Source organism: Rhinolophus sinicus, linkage group LG12 (assembly GCF_036562045.2).
Source record: "Rhinolophus sinicus isolate RSC01 linkage group LG12, ASM3656204v1, whole genome shotgun sequence".
NCBI lineage: Eukaryota > Metazoa > Chordata > Mammalia > Chiroptera > Rhinolophidae > Rhinolophus > Rhinolophus sinicus.
Genome location: NC_133761.1, coordinates 44499987 through 44518493, shown reverse-complemented (window position 1 = coordinate 44518493; position 18507 = coordinate 44499987). Strand labels below are relative to the sequence as shown.

The 18507-nt window shown below is 43.2% G+C and overlaps 1 protein-coding gene across 5 annotated transcripts in view; it reads left to right on the top strand.

Moving 5' to 3' along the window:
* Positions 1–18507, top strand: part of PCNX2 (pecanex 2) — a 242855-nt gene that overhangs the window by 146853 nt on the left and 77495 nt on the right. For all 5 annotated transcript variants that reach the window (XR_012490740.1, XM_019712884.2, XM_074316661.1 and 2 more), the window contains 2 exons: positions 9969–10077; positions 15007–15136. Coding sequence is in view for 4 of the 5 variants with exons in the window: in XM_019712884.2 (XP_019568443.2) it covers positions 9969–10077; positions 15007–15136 (239 nt within the window). In the remaining variant the exon portion in view is untranslated. The remainder of the gene's footprint in view (positions 1–9968; positions 10078–15006; positions 15137–18507) is intronic.

Here is an 18507-nt window from a genome sequence, read left to right as displayed (position 1 = left end):
TGTCATGTCTGAGTCTTGCTCTGATTGTTACTTTGTCTTTTAGTATATTTTTCTTGCCTTTCCATATGCCTCATCATTTTTGTTCAAAGCTGGACATCTTGTAGAGGACCACAGAAAATAAAGTAAAAAGATTTTATGCCTAGAGCATGCCTTTCCTTCTACTAGATTTTTAATGCAGGAGAATGAGTTAATCCAGTTGGGAGGTTGGCCGGGTTGGCATTTGTTGTTGCTGTGGTTACCTGCAGGCCACCATAGGCGTCAAGACTCCTGGAGGGAAACCCTGTGTTTAGGTTGGGAGTTGGTGGCCAGAGGTATAGGTCTGTGCCACACCTCATTGTACCTCCCTGCTTGCTCTTGTGCTTTCATATCCCCTTCCATCAGTGTCTTAGGCCGTCACAGTGTTCCTTGGTCTCAGGGATGTGTCCTTCTGAGTTCTCTTGTACCTCCCCCAGCCATAGCTGTGGGTCCAGCAGGAACCCCTGCCCCTTCCTCAGTAGTGGGGTTCTTTGTTGTTGTCGGTCCCTTCCCCAGCTGCAGTGAGTTTTCACCAGTGCCCTAAAGATGGCAGTGTTTATTGACCTTTGCTCCACATACTAACATTTGTGTTCCAGAGGAGAGGTCAGAGAGAAGGTCCTGCAGTTTGGTGCCCCTCCACAGATCTGCTGCTTCCTTCCTTCCTTCAGGTCTGTACCACTTGATACGCTTTCTCAGGGTTCCCTCCACTCTTTCCTGCGAGCACCTAGTGGCGTTTATGGAGAAAGAACCTCCAATATTTATGGCCCCAGAGGATTCACATTGTCCCACTAGCCCACTCTCCACTGTCACCAGGTCATCACCTCTTCTGTTCAAACTTTTTCCAGCAAGGTCCCATTGTATCTGCCCCAGGTGAGTAAGTGCTTATTGTCTCCTCTCTCCCGGAAGGTGCCTGTCTCTCCTTAGACTGTGGGCTAGGCAGCTGCTCTACCATCCAATTCTCCAACAGGTTAAAAATAACAGTCATGAATTTGAAGTGTGTCTGGCTTTTTTTTTCATTGTAAGGGTAAGAGGAATGCTCTTTTCAGCGTTGTGTGTCCCAGAGAAGAAACCAGAAGCCCTTTGAACTACTTTTTAATTTTACATGAAACTTTGAGCAATTTGGCATATTACACAGAACATTTTGACAGCAAGTGACAAACACTGAAAGTTGGAACTATATTGCCTTACGTTGGTAGTATGCCCAAGGGTGGACCTCATGTGAGACCTAGCCATCCCCAGAGCAAACATGGCAGCAGCCTCTGTCCTTTTGGACTCTCTCTCCTGCTTGTCTTCACTCAATTCTGCTTGGTTTCACTCTCCGTGCACCTTTTCTCCATACAAGGAACAAGACTGGTGCCTGAAGCCCCACCTTCACACAGCAGCCCTAGTGGAAATAATATCCTGTGCCTTTGTCTGTGCCCTGGAATTGCCTTCTGCATCAGTGACTGTGCACCGAGGGGCGTGTCAGACTGTGCCCACCCCAGGGCTCAGGGGAGTGCCCTGTGTTAACAGCCTCTGTGCTGGCCTTGTACCACCTCTTAGATAAGTGTGTGACGTTTGGTTTTAAATTAACTTTTACAGCCTAGATGTCTATCAGTAGTTAGTGACCCAATAGATTGTCCAGCCACCCATGGAGTATTATGCAGCTAACTAAATGTGAGGTAGAGCAATTTATACCATGTGAAAGATGTCCATGGTATTTGAGGTAGAAAAACCAAATTTCACAGCAGTGTGTACTTCTAATTCAGGTTTAAAACAGAGGACACACACACACACACACACACACACACACACACACACACACTGCATACGTTCATGTGCAGAAAATCCCAGGAAAGATACCTCCTCAACCAGGTTATTCACTGTGGCTGGTACCGGAAGTTGGGTCAGCATGAGGTGGGTAACAAGAACTTTCACTTTACAATTTATGCAATTCTGAACTATTTGGAATCTTAAAAGTGAGACTGTAGACTATATTATTACATTTGTATTAAAAAACAAACAAATTTTGAAAGATTAGTACTTAAATCAGAATGCTCTGGTATATGGAACGCCACTGTATAAATCACCTTATCTCTCTGTGCACAAGATTGATGAAATGTTTTTACAGGTATAAAATCTCAGGAGAGAACATAAGTTAGACATCTAGGAGATACGTGCGGGATGGGCTGGACACAGGGACATTCACAAAAAGGTGGAGGAAAAGCTGCCTCATAGCTGCATGTATTAGCATTGTTTGTTTCTCTTACTAAAATGCTACATGGGTGAAAGCAACGTGTGTTGTTTATAGAAGGCTTATGAACTTGGCCGTCGCACCTCTTTCCGAAAGGCAGCGTTTGCCACCAGTATGATTATAATAGACGTTCCTTAGAAAGGAAGCCTCCAAAACAGAATCCAGACACTGTCTTTTCTCCACAGGGAAGAAAGGCTAAATAAAATCTAAGACAAAAGTGGGGAAATTATCATATAGAGTAGTGGGATGAAGGTAAACATAAGGAATTTAAAGGATTAAAGAATTGAAAAGGAAAGCAGAAAGTACTGTGTTTACCCGAAAATAAAACCTAGCCGGACAATCCGCTCTAATGCATCTTTTGGAGCAAAAATTAATATAAGACCAATCTTATATTACATTGTATTATATAAGACCCGGTATTATATTATATTACATTGTATTGTATTATATTATATTATATTATATTATATTATATTATATTATATTATATATTATAATGTTTTGACTTGGTATTATATTGTATTGTATTGTATTATATTATATTATAGACCTATTCATATATTACAGTAAAATAAGACCGGGTCTTATATTAATTTTTGCTCTAAAGACACATTAGAGCTGCTGTCCGGCTAGGTCTTATTTTTGGGGAAACACGGTATGCATAAACTGTATTAATCCTACCATGTCATTTCAAGGTCATTTTAGGCAGAATGCTTCAAGAACACCAGTTACTTTCATCGTCTCCTGTTTCTTCCATGTTGCGTCCACCCTTACCTCCGTCTTCAGTGACTCATCTCCCCACACACCTGAGTCTGCATCCCTATTGTCCACCACAATCAGAAACACACACAGACTCAGAATGACATTTAATTCCTAATTCTCGGGAGTCTCCACCAGACCTTTTAGATTTGTGCATTCCTACCTCTTGGTAGATTATAACATTTAAATGTGCAGTGTGACTTCATTTGCATTTATGGATACACTAATTAGCAGTTATGAAATATGAACCTAACTAATACTTTCTGTCGTGTTCTCCTAGGGGCCTTTATTTGTCTGGCTGTGTAAGGTCAGCTAATCAGAGAATCAGGGCTGGCTGCATTTTCCTTTATTAGCTCCCATTCATTTGCCTAAGCAGCTCACCCGTGCTGGGCCTCTCACCCCTGCATTAGCCCTATTTCTCTTCTTAGTTACAATTTTCCAAACTGCACTTCACAGATGATAAACTATTACCACGGTTCCTTTCACCTTCTTTAGATTTTAGTTCTACTTTCACTTTTCTGTTGTAGGTTAATCAGATTCATCTTGCCTGATAACCTTTCACCTGAATAAGCCTGCTGTTTTGCATTTCACTATTAAGTGTGGTGTTTACTGCAATGTAGCACTGCAGTAAACCTCCTTTAACAGGTTTAAGGTAAAGCTTTTATTACTAGTTTGCAGGAGATTCTTTTGAGTGAGTGTTACATTTATTTTTCATCATTCTTCCAGCATCAATTTATTTTTTACTCTCTTCATTTTATGAATTATATTGACATTTTTCTAACATTAAACCATTTATGAAATGAACCAAATTTGATCGTGGTGTATTTTATAGATTCATTTTGTACATATTTTGTCAAGGAGTTTTGCATTTATATTGATAGATGAGACCATCTATATTTTCCTTTCTTATAACATTCTTGTTCATTTTTTGTATTAAAAAATAGCCTCCCATTATAAACTGAAAATTTTCTACAATGCACATTTTAAGGCTACATCTTTTTCTCTACAAACTACTTTACCTGAACCACACAAGTTAAGATTGGTACTACTGTTTTTCATTGTCATTCCACTTTAAATATTTTCAAATTTTGATTATCATTTATTCTTAGTTAATTCAGTGTTTGTTGTTATTATATCCAAATGCAAAGTTTGTGGTAGTTTTTTGCTATTGTTATTTTGCCATTTTTAAATTATTGGCTTCTAATTTAATTGCAAAGCAATTCGCATAATATCAATTCTTAGCATTGGTCAAGACTTCTGTTTGTAGTTTAGTAAATCAGCAATTCTTGTAAATGTACATATGCTTAAAAATTATATTGTTTCTCTTGGGTGCCTGCAAAGTTCTAATACACATATCTCTTAGATAAAGGTTTTTAATTCTGTTGGTCAAATATTTTATATGCTTATTTATTTATTAAACTATCATTTCTAAGATATGTGTCTTAAAATCTCCCCCTGTGACTGTGGATTTTTTAATTTTACCTTGTAATTCTGTCCATTTTTACTTCAGAAGTTTGGAGGCTATACAATTAAGTACAACCATTCCAATTATTTTATCTTCCTAGTTACGCTTCCCTTTGGTCATCAAGTGCCACTTTTATCGTTTTTGAGTAAAAGTCTATTTTGTCTAACATTAATATACGTAAACAAACCTTCTTTTGATTAGGGTTTATCTGATATCTTTTTTTATTCTCTTATCTAAAACTTTCAAAGTCATTTTAATATTTCTCATAAAAGTATCTAGCAAGATTTTTCTTCTTAATACAGACTGAGAATCTCTATATTTTAATAGTCAATTTTTTTCTGTTTACATTTTCTGTAATTACTGATACGTTTTTTTCTATCACATTTTTTGGTTTATATTCATGATGCTTTATCTTTGTCAGCCTCACCCCTTCTGTTAAATGGAATGCACTTTCTTTGATCCCCCCCTTTTTTTCTCTAGGCTTTGGAAATTGAATATTGTATTTCTAGTCTTTTAGAGCAATGAATCGCAGTGTATGGTTCATTCCTTTTTAGACATTTTCCTACTCCCTGTATCACCATCTTTGCCTCAAAATATCTTCTAGACTTCCCCAATTCTTTTGTTCCCGGCTTTCACCCCACCTGAATTCATTAACCTGTTTCCTGTTGAGCCCCCAAATGTCTTCCCATCTTTTCTACCCCATTCCCAGGTGCTCAGGACCCCCCATTCCTGAGTACCTCTGACTTTGAACTCAGTTCACCTTTAATTTGGGAGCCAGTTTCTGAGGCTCCTTCCAGTCTCACATGTCCCTTCAAGTTCAAACCTGGTCATGACAAGTTTTGTGTAAAGTTAACTGAAGTGCATTCTTTCTATGACAGAGACTAGCTGAATCTGACAACAAAATGCAAAAAAAAGAAAAAAAATTGCAAGTGATAGAACTAATCTGGGAGACTAGTAAAGCTGGAGCAGGAGAAAAGGTGGTGAATGGGTTGGGAGGGAAAGTTCCTGTTTCAGCAAATGGAATAACATAGGTACAGCTCCCTGAAAATGTGGCCAACATAAGGACGTTCAGTAAACGTTAAGTGATTTCACTGGGGGGGAGGGAGTCCCCAGGGGAGAGATGGCCTATGTCTTATTTCAGATGGTATGAGTGAGGAAGTGTATTGGGTTCATCTGTATTTGGTGACTCTCTCTTAAGACGGTTTGTGGATTTATGCAGATTGGGTTTCCTAAAGTATAGCAGCATGTCTATGCATAATTGAAAAGATATTTCCTAAATAGGTCATTCGAAATGAGAGTATTTATGGTGTCTTTTTTTGGGAAACAGTCAGAATTACTCCACTGTGACTTTCCATACTCTTTTCATAGTGTTTTCACGGGAAAAGACCCAAATGATTTTGTTTTCTTTTTCGAGTCATACTTGAGTAACTTGTGAAGTTTATTGTGCATTAATAGTGCTGAGATTTAAGGTCTTGAAAGCAGAACATTAGTGAGATAAGCTTCATAAAAACAGGGGCCTCACACTGTCTAAGGAGATGCAAATTCAAAGCGACTCTAAATGGGATTTCTATTTAAAGTGCTTCAGTGCAGTGTCATGCTGCACGTGGCAGTGCTTACTAGAAAGAGGTTGGTGGTGTTGTTTTCATTAATTCTTTTCTTAAATGTTTTACTTTATGCACAGTGGCCTAATGTGGCACCTGAAATGCCTCTTCATAGACGCTTCATATTTAGGTTTCCTTTTGTGCTTAGACATTACTTTTTGACGTTACAAATTTTTCATTCTTTCACCTGATGTCACCCTTGAAGAGAAGGACACAGTATAAAAGGAAGCTATGAAGTTGGGTCTTTTTAACCTGGGTCACCCCTCTAGGAATAAAGCACGTAACCGTGTCAGTCTCCTTGGAGCTGTGCACGCAAGCAGCACGGAAAGCCAGGTGCCAGTCTTTGTGAGATCCACTTGAGTGTCTCCAGGCTGGTAGGGTGGTGTCGTATTTATTAATTGGGTGTGTGTACTGAAAAAGGCGTTCCAGGACACATCAGAACCCCTCATCACTGTGCAGTGAAGAAGAGGTCCCTGAGAGTGACTGCAGCCGGAATTGTCACATCCACACTTGTGACCCTGTCCCTGACTGTCAGCAGTCAGGCAGGTAGAGAGAGGACAGCTCTTTAGCGGCTGCATGTCGGGCAGGTTTTCCCACTGCTGTCAGTCACAAAGGCCCTTGGCCTCGAGGAGACACGTGGTAAGGCTTGATGGTGGGAATATCACCAGATAGAAAATCGGGAACTGTGACTTCTGCTTTCACTTGGGCCAATGACTCACTTAGCCTCTCTGAGTCTCGTTTCCTCCTCTGAAGGCTAAGAGGACCCGGACTTAGTAAGTTACAGTTGTTTTGGAGGGGACTCTAGAATTTCCTGATTGTGAGCTAAGTACATCCTCAAAATACGACTTGTTCTGACATTTATTTATCATGCTCTCCTATTGCACTTACAGTTGTCAGACACTGTTCTGTGTCCTAAGAAAGATGAAGTCATTTAATCCTCAAACGACCCCGTGAGGCGGTACTATTATCATCCATGATAGGTGTGAGCCGGAATTCAACCCCTGGCAGCATGGCCTCAAGCCACCATTGTTAAACATGGTGCTGTGTTAACATCTGACATAGCTCGTACTTTTCTGATGGCTGTGGAGGAGCACTAAATTACTGTGTTGTTGGGGAATCCTAAGTATATAAAGAGCTGGCTTCCATGATGGAGATCAGCAGAGTCTATTCTATGAGCTGCATATTGAAAATCTTTTACAAAGCTTGTGTTTTATTCTTCACAATGTTTGTGAAAACTCCAAGGCATGGAGAGACATAGGAAGAGAACGGAGATACCTGGGGCCTTGGCGGCAATTAAAGCATGGGTGTCTCTGATTACTGGTTTTGCTTATGTGCAAATACAAGTTGCTGTGCTAAGCAAAAAATAATTGTAATAGATTCATTTAATCACAATGCGCAAAGTTTAACTTGTTAGAGCTTTCAACTTGCAAATGAGGCTTTCCCTGGGGCTGCCTGTCTGATTGTAGTTGCTATGCCTGACCTACTTATCAGCTTTTTCAAAAGGCGGCTTAAAAACCTCCCAGAATACAGTCATACCCTGAAAACCCAACAGGAAGGAGTTTCCTTTCCATAAGCTGTGGTTTATTTTTAAGGCATTAGAGGGGTTGTACCTCACATAAGGTAATCCTGCAGTTTTTACCTAGGAGTGAGTCACAAGGCTAATTCTTAACACATAGACTAAGAATTCTTAGTAGGGTGACTAGAAGTTTTCGAATCCAGAGGTGTTTTGTCTTAGAGAGTTTGATTAGGCATAAATGAGCAGCTTAATGCGAGAGAACCCACCACCACTTCTCAGAACTTTTGCTTTGGGTGTAATCTAGACTCATGTGTTTGAATGTCCTCTCTTTTGTAATTAGCATGTTCCTCTTCTGGTTGGGTTAATGGTGGGGATGGAAGGAAATGATATTGGCCTTTAGAAGAAATCATATCTTTCTTCTTTTTAGTATATGTGCTGCCGAAGCGAGCACGAGAAATCATAACTTAACAGAAGTGAGTCAAGCGTTTGAATCTGTGTTAGAACTGTCAATCTCTCAGTCTGTACAAGTCACCTATTGACTGGTAAAAAAATACGGTGCTGGAGAAAAGACTGTTTTTTACGTGAACCTAAGAGATGTGAACTCAAGCTGACATAATAGAGTAAACTGCTGTTCCCTCACTTGTCGGACTCTCCGGGACACTGCGAGCTGTGGAGTCCCATCCGGAATGGATTCAGGAAGCTTAAACCAAACCAGGATTAAAACTGAGTGGCTTTTCTGAAAGAACTTGGCAGTTCGTTGAAATCAGCCCTCTGTAGTTGATGCAAGACAGTAAGAGTAAAGAAAGTGGAAAGTTATTAGCATCTGTTTTTCTCCCAGAATTCATACACCTTTTCAGTTCTTTAAGTCTAATCATATCTGTCTCTTCCATTTATCCCTTTTTTTTTTTACCTTTCCTATGTCATTTCTTTCATGTCTTTCTTGCTCTCTCCTCCTCTCTCTCTCTCTCTCTCTCTCTCTCTCTCGCTCTCGCTCTCTCTCTCTTTCTCTCTCTCTCGTCTTCCTTTATCTCTGATTTTTCATTGCTAGATCTGTGACGAGAGTCCCTAGTGGACATATTTAGACCCTAGGGATTCTCCTACATAACCAGATGCTTCCAACTTCTTAAGAATTCCATGTCTGCTGTGCCTTTGAGAAAACTTTTATCCTTGGTTCATCTTGTGTGGCCTGTCCAACAATGTTTAATTCCACTTTAAAGTTTTTCTCTAAAATCAGGATATCTATGAGAATATGATGCGACAAGAAAATTGACAGAAAGATTTGGAAAGGATGCAAATTAACCTCCTTTTACCCCATCACACTTTCATGGGACAATTCAGAGTAACCTTATCTTTTGGTCCAAAATCACAACATTGGCCTTTCACTGTAGGGTTGAGTTGTCCTTGTTCCTTGAACCTTTCCTTAGTGGCCCTACTTCCCAACCTTTGCCTTCTTTGCATTGTGGTCTTCTGATGTTCTATGTAACAAACACCTAATGAAGCCTAACTAAGAATTCTAGTTTTTCCCTCTTTTTGCATCCACGGGCTTGGTGGATGTATTGTAGCATCCTGTGTGCTGGCCAGTCTAGGAGCGTTCCATTACAGATGGGGAGTGTGTGTGGAGTTTGGGGGAACGTCCTGGCAGGATGCTTCCTGGCAGTAAGTACAAGCGACAGTGGCATACATTCGCATCTGGGGTTCCTCAGGCGCTTCTTCCCACAAGACAGAGGTCCACAGCCAGGACATTCGTTCTTCTCCGTGATGCTGGGCATGTTCAAGTTCTGACTCTCCCCTAAGACCCCTGAAAGCATTTGCCTTCCTGTTCATCGCTGGTCCCTTAAGGTCTCTTCTGTCCACCACTTCTCCTCAGAACTCAGGTTTCCCCATTCTGGCTTGTCTAACAAATGCAGCCGCTTCCACATCCTATCCGGTGTCTCACGTCCTTTGTACCTTGCAGCTCAATGCTGTGGAGATATTTTCCCCAGCAAGAGCAGCTGAAGAGGTAATTTAATACACAGAACTTGAACGATGTTGATGGTGATAGGTTTTTAATGGATCTCCCTCTAAATGACCCAGTATGAAGGGAGGAAGACCAAGCTGTGTGTTCCTCTGAGAAAGGCAGAGGCACCTGTCAGTCTGTTGGCTGAAATAATCAGCCTGCTGCGATTAGCCACACAAGCTATCTTCTCACCATCTTGCTGCAGTTTTAAAATACCCTTCTGCAACCACCTGACCGTATCGGACAAAGGAAGGTAAGAGCAAGAGGGCAAACAGGATTTTCACCGTCCCTTCCTAACGTAACAGGCGTGCTTTAAATGACCTTGACACCACTGCCACTATGGCTGTCATCTCTGATGAATCTTTTTCTTCTTTTGCTTTCAGCTCAGGGACCTGCTTCTGAAGTTACAGTTCGTCATAACATATGTGGCTCCTTGGCAGATGGCTTGGGGTTCTTCATTCCACGTGTTTGCTCAGCTCTTTGCAGTTCCTCGTATCCTTTCCGCTGCTGTTTGCGTCCCCATTTCACCGATGCAAGCTTTTCATTGACCCCTGGCAATGAAAGGACTTTAAAGTCTTTATGATTATTTTTGGATGGGTGGCGGGGAGGCACTTTGGATTCCCTTTAGGCCATTTAGCCTTAAAAGATGGTTCTTAATTTGGAACTATGCCTGCTTCTTAATGCATATTCAGGAGTTACTTTATTTTTTCTGGTTCTTCCATTTCCCATGCCCAGACCTGCATTAAGACATACCGTCTTTTAAATGGAAAATTACTGTTTAAATGATTCGGTTGACTTGTACAAAATAGTGCCAATTTATTTGCTGTATTTAAACATTGTGGATAGGATTGGTGAATTCCTCACATTGTTACAGATTATATAACATAGTGTTATGATATAGTTTGGTTGTCATATACTTGAGTGATATTCAAAAACCCAGAATTAGGTACAGATAGAATTACCCTAATATTTTTGAAGACTAAAAAAAATAATTTGTGGTTTTGTTTTGGGGTTGCTATTAGCCAAGGAGCCTAGTTTTATCATTTGCAGTCTCATTTGGTGTCTTTGTATGTGTTTAAGTGTTGTGTCACGATAATTAGTTTTAATGTACTTCAGAACAAACTCGAGATGCTACTTCTGAAGCTCACTTTGATGCAGTAAAGTGTGTGTGTGCACGTGTGTGGATGTGTGTTCATGCTTGCGTATGTTTGGGGAGGAGGGAGGAAATAGACTAGAAATAGTCTTGAAGAGAGAAATTAAACAAAAATATTCTTGACTCAGGCCTAAAATTTGCCCTCAGAGGTTTCCTTCCTCTGCTTTTACACTTTCTAACTTGGTTTTCCCAGGATGTGTGTGGTTCAGGGCCTACTGCACCGGCAGTGCTGGAGGAGTTTGCTAAATAAGCAGGTCCCTCAGTCCAGCAGATGCTTTGAAAATCACATTTCAGGGGGTGGACCCTGGGATCCCCATCTTCACGAACCTCCCTGGTGATTCATATCCCCTAATGGGCGTGACCCCAGTTCTAGGCCCCGACGTTCCATGGAGTGTGCTGTGGGCTAGTTTTAAGGACTATTCAGCAGTCTTTCCTATGCAGCTGACGTAAGGCTCATTAGGACATCCATAGGGAGTCTCTGGGATCTGAACTTTGTGTACAGGAATGGAAACATACTTGGGCTCATCATGAAGTGATAATATTCTAGATTTTTAAAAAAAATTAAAATGCTCTCCTCCATATTTATGTGTTAAAAAAAAATGTTAGGCATACCAAGAGCCTGCCTCACAATGCACATTGTTCAGTGTTCCTATTCTTAGACCCTCGCTGCTATTTCTAGAGTATTTCAAGGTTATTTGGCAGAACAAGCTAAGAGAAAAATGTGGCGAAAGCGTGAGCTCGTGCACCGCCCTTTTCTTTTAACTGCAGTCATTTTCTGTAATACCAGTAATTTTAGCTTTTCTAAACAGGGTCCTTTAAAACAAAGAATGAGGCGATTTTTATTTATTTCTGAAGTGTGCCTAAGGTATCCTGCCCTGTCTAGAATTTGAAGGCAGTTTATTAAATGGAAATTATTAGATTGGTGCAGATTTGCGGTTGAGGAGTTCCACTGAGAATTTCACACTTGAAGTTCTGATTCCCTGTTTTATCCAAACTTTGGCCACAGGTAGAGCGGTGGCACTGCTTGTGCCTGTTTACGCCTTGTGAGGCGACTTCAGGGACACTGATTTCTCCGGGTTGCTCCACAGCTGAAGGAAGGCCCGCCTGGCAGCCGTGACCCTCAGCTCCCTGACCTACTCTGTGTGTGGAGAGCCCACATGCAAGCGTCATATCTGGCGCTTAATATCCCCTGCAAAGATCCAAGCAGAATTAACATCTCTGAGATTGCAGAGTGCGTGTTCAATCTAAGGACTTTCATGACGGGCACACTCATTCTCTGGAAAAATTGAACACATTTGAGGTGTAGATTCTCTTGGGTGTTTGGTAGGTCCGTTTTAGAACATGTAGCCAACCCTGTGCTTGGCTCCTCAAACTGTCTCTGTTGGTGACTTCCAGGTCCTCCCTTCTGCTAAGATAAGAGCCTTGAGAGTGACCATGGAGCCAGACCGCTGTGGTTGTGTGATGGCTGACAGGACCCTCAGCTCCCCTCCGCCTTTCCCAAGGACACCTTCCTGTCCTTGATCAGTTGTAAAGGTAGACATTTGCTATTTGGAGTCCAATTGCCATGCAGAATATAATGAGGTAGTGGAGGAAACTGGAGATTTTATATATATATATATATATATCTCCGCCACCAAGCAAAGCTGTCAGGTACCTAAATGCCAGCCCTGGGTCTTACTAATTTTGAAATATTAATTATTTATCACTGCATTAAGAAGCTGTGGGTTCCATCCTGGCATTGAGAGGGCACTAATTTGCTCCATTTTGGAATTGAATTAGCTTTCAGGCCAGCAGGGCGCTGTTTAGTAAATTGCTTTTTCCAGTACGAGCATGTTTTCTCCCTTGGTAGCCTCTGTTATTTTCTGAGCTTGTAACCCCCAGGGAAAGACCAGAATGTTCACCCTTTTAATATGTATAGAGACCATGCAAGACCATTGTCTTCAAATAATTAGACTCAGCCAGATTAGCTCTGTTAAATGTGTATGTTGCAATGGCAGCTTTCTACTTGGTACATCCTTTTGAGCTTCTGGTGATTTTTTTTTTTATACTTTAAGTATTGACATTGATGTTTTCATTTTACATGTACTCAGGTGGAGAACTACAGAACAGTATAGAAGCTTTTAAAGGTGTCACCATTGACCTCTGCGGTTGACCTCTCAGTTAGAAATAAAGATGGCTGCATGTGCCTGCTGTGCAGGAGTTTCTTGGCAGGGCCTTAGCAGCAGGGCACAGCCCTTCACATTTGTCCCGAGCGTGCTGCATTTCTTTATTGACCTTCCCTAAATAAAATTACCTCTGAGGCCATCTATTCACTCCTGCGCTACCTCTGACCTGTCTACCACCATGAACTTTACTTATAGGCTGGCACTGCCCCCCTCACTTACCCCTTAATTTCTGAATAATTGTTTCTGGCATTTTGAAATGGACAACACAATCTTAGGGGAAATGTTTAGAATTGAAAAGCAGAGCAATATCAGCCCCTCTAGCATCCTGCAAGCCCCACAGCCTCCTCTGTCACTGGTTGTGTGGATGCACCCCTCTCCCCTCCTCCCACCCAGGACTCCCCTGTCACCCCACTCTGCCTTCTCACATTTTTTCAGGACCTTTACTCAGTGACGTCTCCCATGCAGTTCCCTTCTCTCCCAATGACGCAGGGATGTAGTTAATTTGGTATGTCTTGTGACCCTGGGTATGTAGATATTTCCAGCTTGCAGATGAAGAGGAAACTGATGGGTGATAATGGATAACCCAGTAGCATACTGTTCTGTAGTTCTCCATTTAAACCTACGTCAAAATACAAGGAATTGGATTTAGATGGTAACACAGTAGAGATCTTTTCAATACTCAAACAATTCAACACCAGAATGGATTCTCAATGGAGGATGTGCCATGTCACTCCTGAAGGTATTTAGAAGTAAATAGCAAGTAAGTAAATAAATAAATAAGAAGTCACAGTTACTCCTGAAGCAAAACTCTGAGCTTAAATCCCTGAAATGTGAATGTAGACAGCACAAGCCTCACTCCCTGTTCTGTGCTTATTTGTAAGCGGGGCTCTAAAGATCCCCACATCCACTGCTCCCCTGTCCCATCACTGGAGCCAAGCCACTGATAATGCGTGAAAGGCACTTTGGAGCCTGAGTTACTTCTCCTAGGTGCTGATTGTAATGAGACACAGATCCTCCTCATTGGGCCAGGCACTTCCTTCTTACTTTCTGCTGGAACTTTTTGAACAGGGGCTAAAGAAATAAGACCTCCATTTGTGCAGCAGTGAGAAAGAGGCACATGCCCCTCCAGGTGGGAAGGGCAGCCTTGTAGGAGATCAGGTCAGACCTGTAGTAAACACTCCAAGCCCTCACCCCAGGGGACAAGGGACAATGTGCATTTGTAAGACCTGAGCAGTCTGGCCCCCACTGACCTCTGCCACCTCAGTTCTCTCTTGCTCTTTCAACTGCATGGGTCCTGCCCTCACCCCTGTACCAGTGACGTGGATGTGATTGACAGCTGGGAGAAGTTCTCTGATGATGTGGTGAGACGGGGGAGGGACCAGCCCTTCTGAAACCTCCCCCAGATTTCCAGAGACCAATTGGGATTAAGCGAAAAGTTACAGCAGTACTGTTTTTTTATATTGAACAATTATGTTTCTTATCAACTTGGGTGTGTAAAAGTGAGGTGTGCCAGTAAGTGAAAAACCCGTACAGAGTGCAAAAGAAGTGACTTGGCCCACAACTGCTGCGACTTCACGGGTATATGTTTTTAGCTTAAAACCCAGATAGGACTTGAATTGAGCCTTTGGCGTTAATGTATAGTAAAGCATATATATTTTTGAGTAGTAGGAAAACATTCTTTGAGAAACAGACATGCGACTTTCCCAAACAATGCTATTATTTATTTTAAAAAATATCATTTGATTTTAGTTATTTATAAAGCTACTTAGTACTTTAGTAAATGAACCACCATGTGTTTTGTTCAACTGGTGATGTCTTAGTAAAAAGAAACTGTTATTTTTAAACCTGAGATACTAAATCTTTGCATGAATTATACAGAGACCGCTGGGATTTTTGAGTCATTTAATTTCATGGTGGTGAAATGATAACTCGCAGAATACTACTGAAAGTTTTATAGTTCCAAATATGTACATGGAACAAATATATGCCCTTCTTTCTTTTCTTGATGAGAAAATGGCTTTAATGTAAACTAGTTAAAATCTTCAATGATATTTAGAAATAGAACAATGAAAAAAATTGTTTGCCTTAACTCAAAATTCTCAGATTCTGCCATGCTTTTCTTTCAGACATTTGTCACGTCAATCTTTTCTACTCCATTGAGCCCATTTCTTGGGAGTGTCATTTTCATCACTTCGTATGTCAGGCCAGTGAAATTCTGGGAGAAAAACTACAAGTAAGGTCCTATAACTGATGCAAACTTGCTCCACTAAGACTTCTGTTTCAGGCGGCTCCTGACCTTCCTCTACACAAAGGTCCAGCCATCTTGCTTCACTCTGCTGTGGGCTGGGGTGTAGAGCGCGTGTCCGGGTGCCTCCCAAGTCCATGGACTCAGCATAGGGGCTTCCAGTGTCTGGACAAAACATGACTGATCACAGATTTGCAATCAGGTACTAGCCCAGGTTTCACCAATTGTGAAGCAACGTGGGCTGTCACTGACGAATGCGAGCCATTGCCTTAAGAAAGGTGTAAGGCCATCATCATGTCATACAACATGCAGGGGTGGCCCCTGGGTACATGTGTTCCCTGTGGGAGCACTCTAAATACGGTGTCATGTACAAGCGTACACACGTCACAGCTCAGCAAAAAGGAGACCTCCAGTGTTTCCGAGCACCACTAACCTGGTAGAAGGCATGCACTCCTTTGTGACTGTTTGGACTGGTTGGCCATACATTTTCTCAAGCACAGTAATGGAGTGGGAGCAGTCATTTTTTAAGGGAAGGGGAGAAGAGAGGAATGATGGTTCACTAAGTGATTTTCAAGAACTCTTAATGATGTGGGGGGGGAGGGCCTGCGAGCAGCTGGAGGAGGCGGAAAGTGCCTTGAGCGGCCTGGCCTCACCTGGGGGCAGAGGAGTCGCTGTGTGGGCCGAGGGCAGGATCCCACTAAGATCTTCTTGGCCCTAATGCATTAGCCATACCTGTGCTGTGCCATATAAACCCGAATCCATCTCCATTTTGCACAGCTCTGGCTCCTTACAGTGCGCCCGTTCTGTGTCACAGAGGCCAGCACTGAGTCAGGCGATCCGCAGCTTCTGTCTCCCGCCAGACGGTTTATGTGAGCCTAAAACGTGCATCCTTCTGGGGGCGGCAGTAGCACCGCCAGCCTGCCTGAGCTCACACCTCACCTCTGCCACTTAACACTGGTGACCTCAGGCCTCTCTCTCCCCTTCTGGAAAATCAGGGGTCACATAAAGCACCTCGACCAGCCTGACGCAAAGGAGACACTGTGTGAGCCTGCGGTGGTGGGATTCCTCTCGGACTGCTTCCCGTTTGGCCCCCGGTGACAAGTATTCCCACAACTGTGAGCATCACTCCCCGTGAGCTCACATTAGGGGTGTCCCAGGGAAACAAGTCAAAGCAGAGTGCCCACAGCAGCCAGCGGGACATGGGGAGATGGGGGCGGCCTCGTGTTCCCAGTAGGTTCCTCCTGTTCTCCTAGAGGTGGGCTTTTTGCAGGACAAGGAATGTCATCTTGAATTTTACACGTAAACAAGAGTCTCCTTTTGCGTTTGTCTATAGAGATACCGTGCATGTTTCTAGAGAATAAGAGTAAACCACTAGCACCCACACGTCTTTAAGCTTTTTTAGGAGAAACAATTTAAGGAGCTTTTTGGAGCTCTGAAAATCCCACTTCTGGAAAGTGCAAAGGCTTGTAAATAAGGAGAGGCACTCTCGTGCTTTGTAGTACACGGGAAAGCACGAGATATTTTAACTTGGTCTTCAGGACAAAAGATGTCTTCCTGTCTCCTGTTCTCTGATGAGTTAGGAGCCAGTCTTCCCGGCCCGACAGAATGTGATAGAAGCAACAGACATTCCCGTTGAGCAGGGAGGGGTGCTAGTGTCCAGATAGAAAGGGGAAGGAAGGAATCTTTGTGGGAGGTTTTACTTCAGGGGGCACCCCAACATCTGTGCAGAGCCAGTGGTGTGCTTGCTATCAGCCGCCTCACTTCTGGGACCCAGCCCTCCTTTCAGGCCCTACGTGAATGTGTCTGTGTTGTTTAGCCTGGGCGTCCAGAGCAGGAGTTCTGCTTCCTTATTCATTCTCACAGAGAACTAGTTCTGCCGTGGCCACATTCCCTCACTGTAGCCATCTGTCGTGTGTGGGAGGGGCCAACCTTTGGTCAGCCTGTGCACGGGTGTCGGGGGACATCAGGGTCTGTGGGTGTATGTAAGGAGATCCAGCCTTTACCAGGTCTCGCTGAAGGAGCCAAGTTGGAGAAAATGTTTGGCCCCACTGGGGGAAGAGTTCCTGATGCAAAACCCAGTCTGTTAAAGGTCTGCTGTCACCTTGTGTTAAGCATCGGGATCCCAAGTCCCCTCTGCCTGAAAGATCAGTGATGGAATTCAGGGCAGGGAGGGTGGTGGTTACCAGGAAAGGAAACGGCAGGAAATCTCATCGGGATGCCTGCGAAGGCTCTGGGAAGCTCATTCTACCTGAAACTGTTGGGTTTTATTTCCAATACTGGTAACTTCTAGTGTTCTTGAGATCGAGTGTCCATAGTGGGTCTTAGGATCTTTTCCTCAGTCTGATACAAAGGAGCATTTAGTGTAATTGATTCTGTTTAATTGTTTACTTGTCACGTCACATTAAAAGGCTGGTTAAAACTCCTCCGGCCTTGGAGAGTACATGTCCCCACGTGGGGGCCCGGGTCCCCAAGCCCTGACCTAGGAGGTGTGTGAGGGCACGTGCTCCCCTCCCCCAGGCCTCCTCTCCTGTCTCCCTTTCCATCCTCTGGTTTTTCTCTCAGGCCTTCTAAAGCTGGCTCTGTTTTTTGCAAGTCTCCAGGGAGCCCAGCACTGAAATGGAGCCATTTTAATACTCTGAGGAACTGCTAAGTGAATCACCAGCTACCTGACAACTGTGGCCAGTCTCCTTTCCGCAGGCTGGCTGTCTGGAAACCGGCAGACTCCCTGCCCCCAGCGTAGCTCCTCACAGGGCAGAGGACACATGTGTATTCTGACCTAACTAAGCTGCTGTCTAGCGTTCTCAGTGCCAGGTTATGTCCTGTCTCAGAACCCCGTGGCTCTTTGCTGCCTGGGGAACAAGGAGAAATCCCACATTGGCCCACACTGGCTGAACAGGTCCTGCATGGACAGAAGTGCTCCATACCTGCCTGTCCAGTGTGAGCCATGCTGGCTACACGTGGCTGTGAGCGCTGGACACGGGGTTGGTGTGACCAAGGAACTGAATTTTTAATTCTATTGAATTTTAATTAAATTTCAGTAGCCAGTTGTGCCCAGAGGCCAGCATATTGGGCAGCACAGATGTGGACCCGCCTCGGTCTTCATCTCACTTTCTAGCCTCTTTATACAGTGCAGACTGTGGTTTTCCTGGGCTATGCCCTTCCCTTCCTCCACCGCCCATGTCCCATCCACACCCACCCACAGTCACAGGAAGGGGTGACTATGGATGGGTGGGCAGTGAGGGTCAGGAGGACGTGTAGGATGACAGGGATCATACCAGGCATCTTGGGAAAATCAGTTGCTCTTTGGCCATCAGTAAATCCTTCCCATGATAGGTATATACTGTGTTTCCCACCACGTC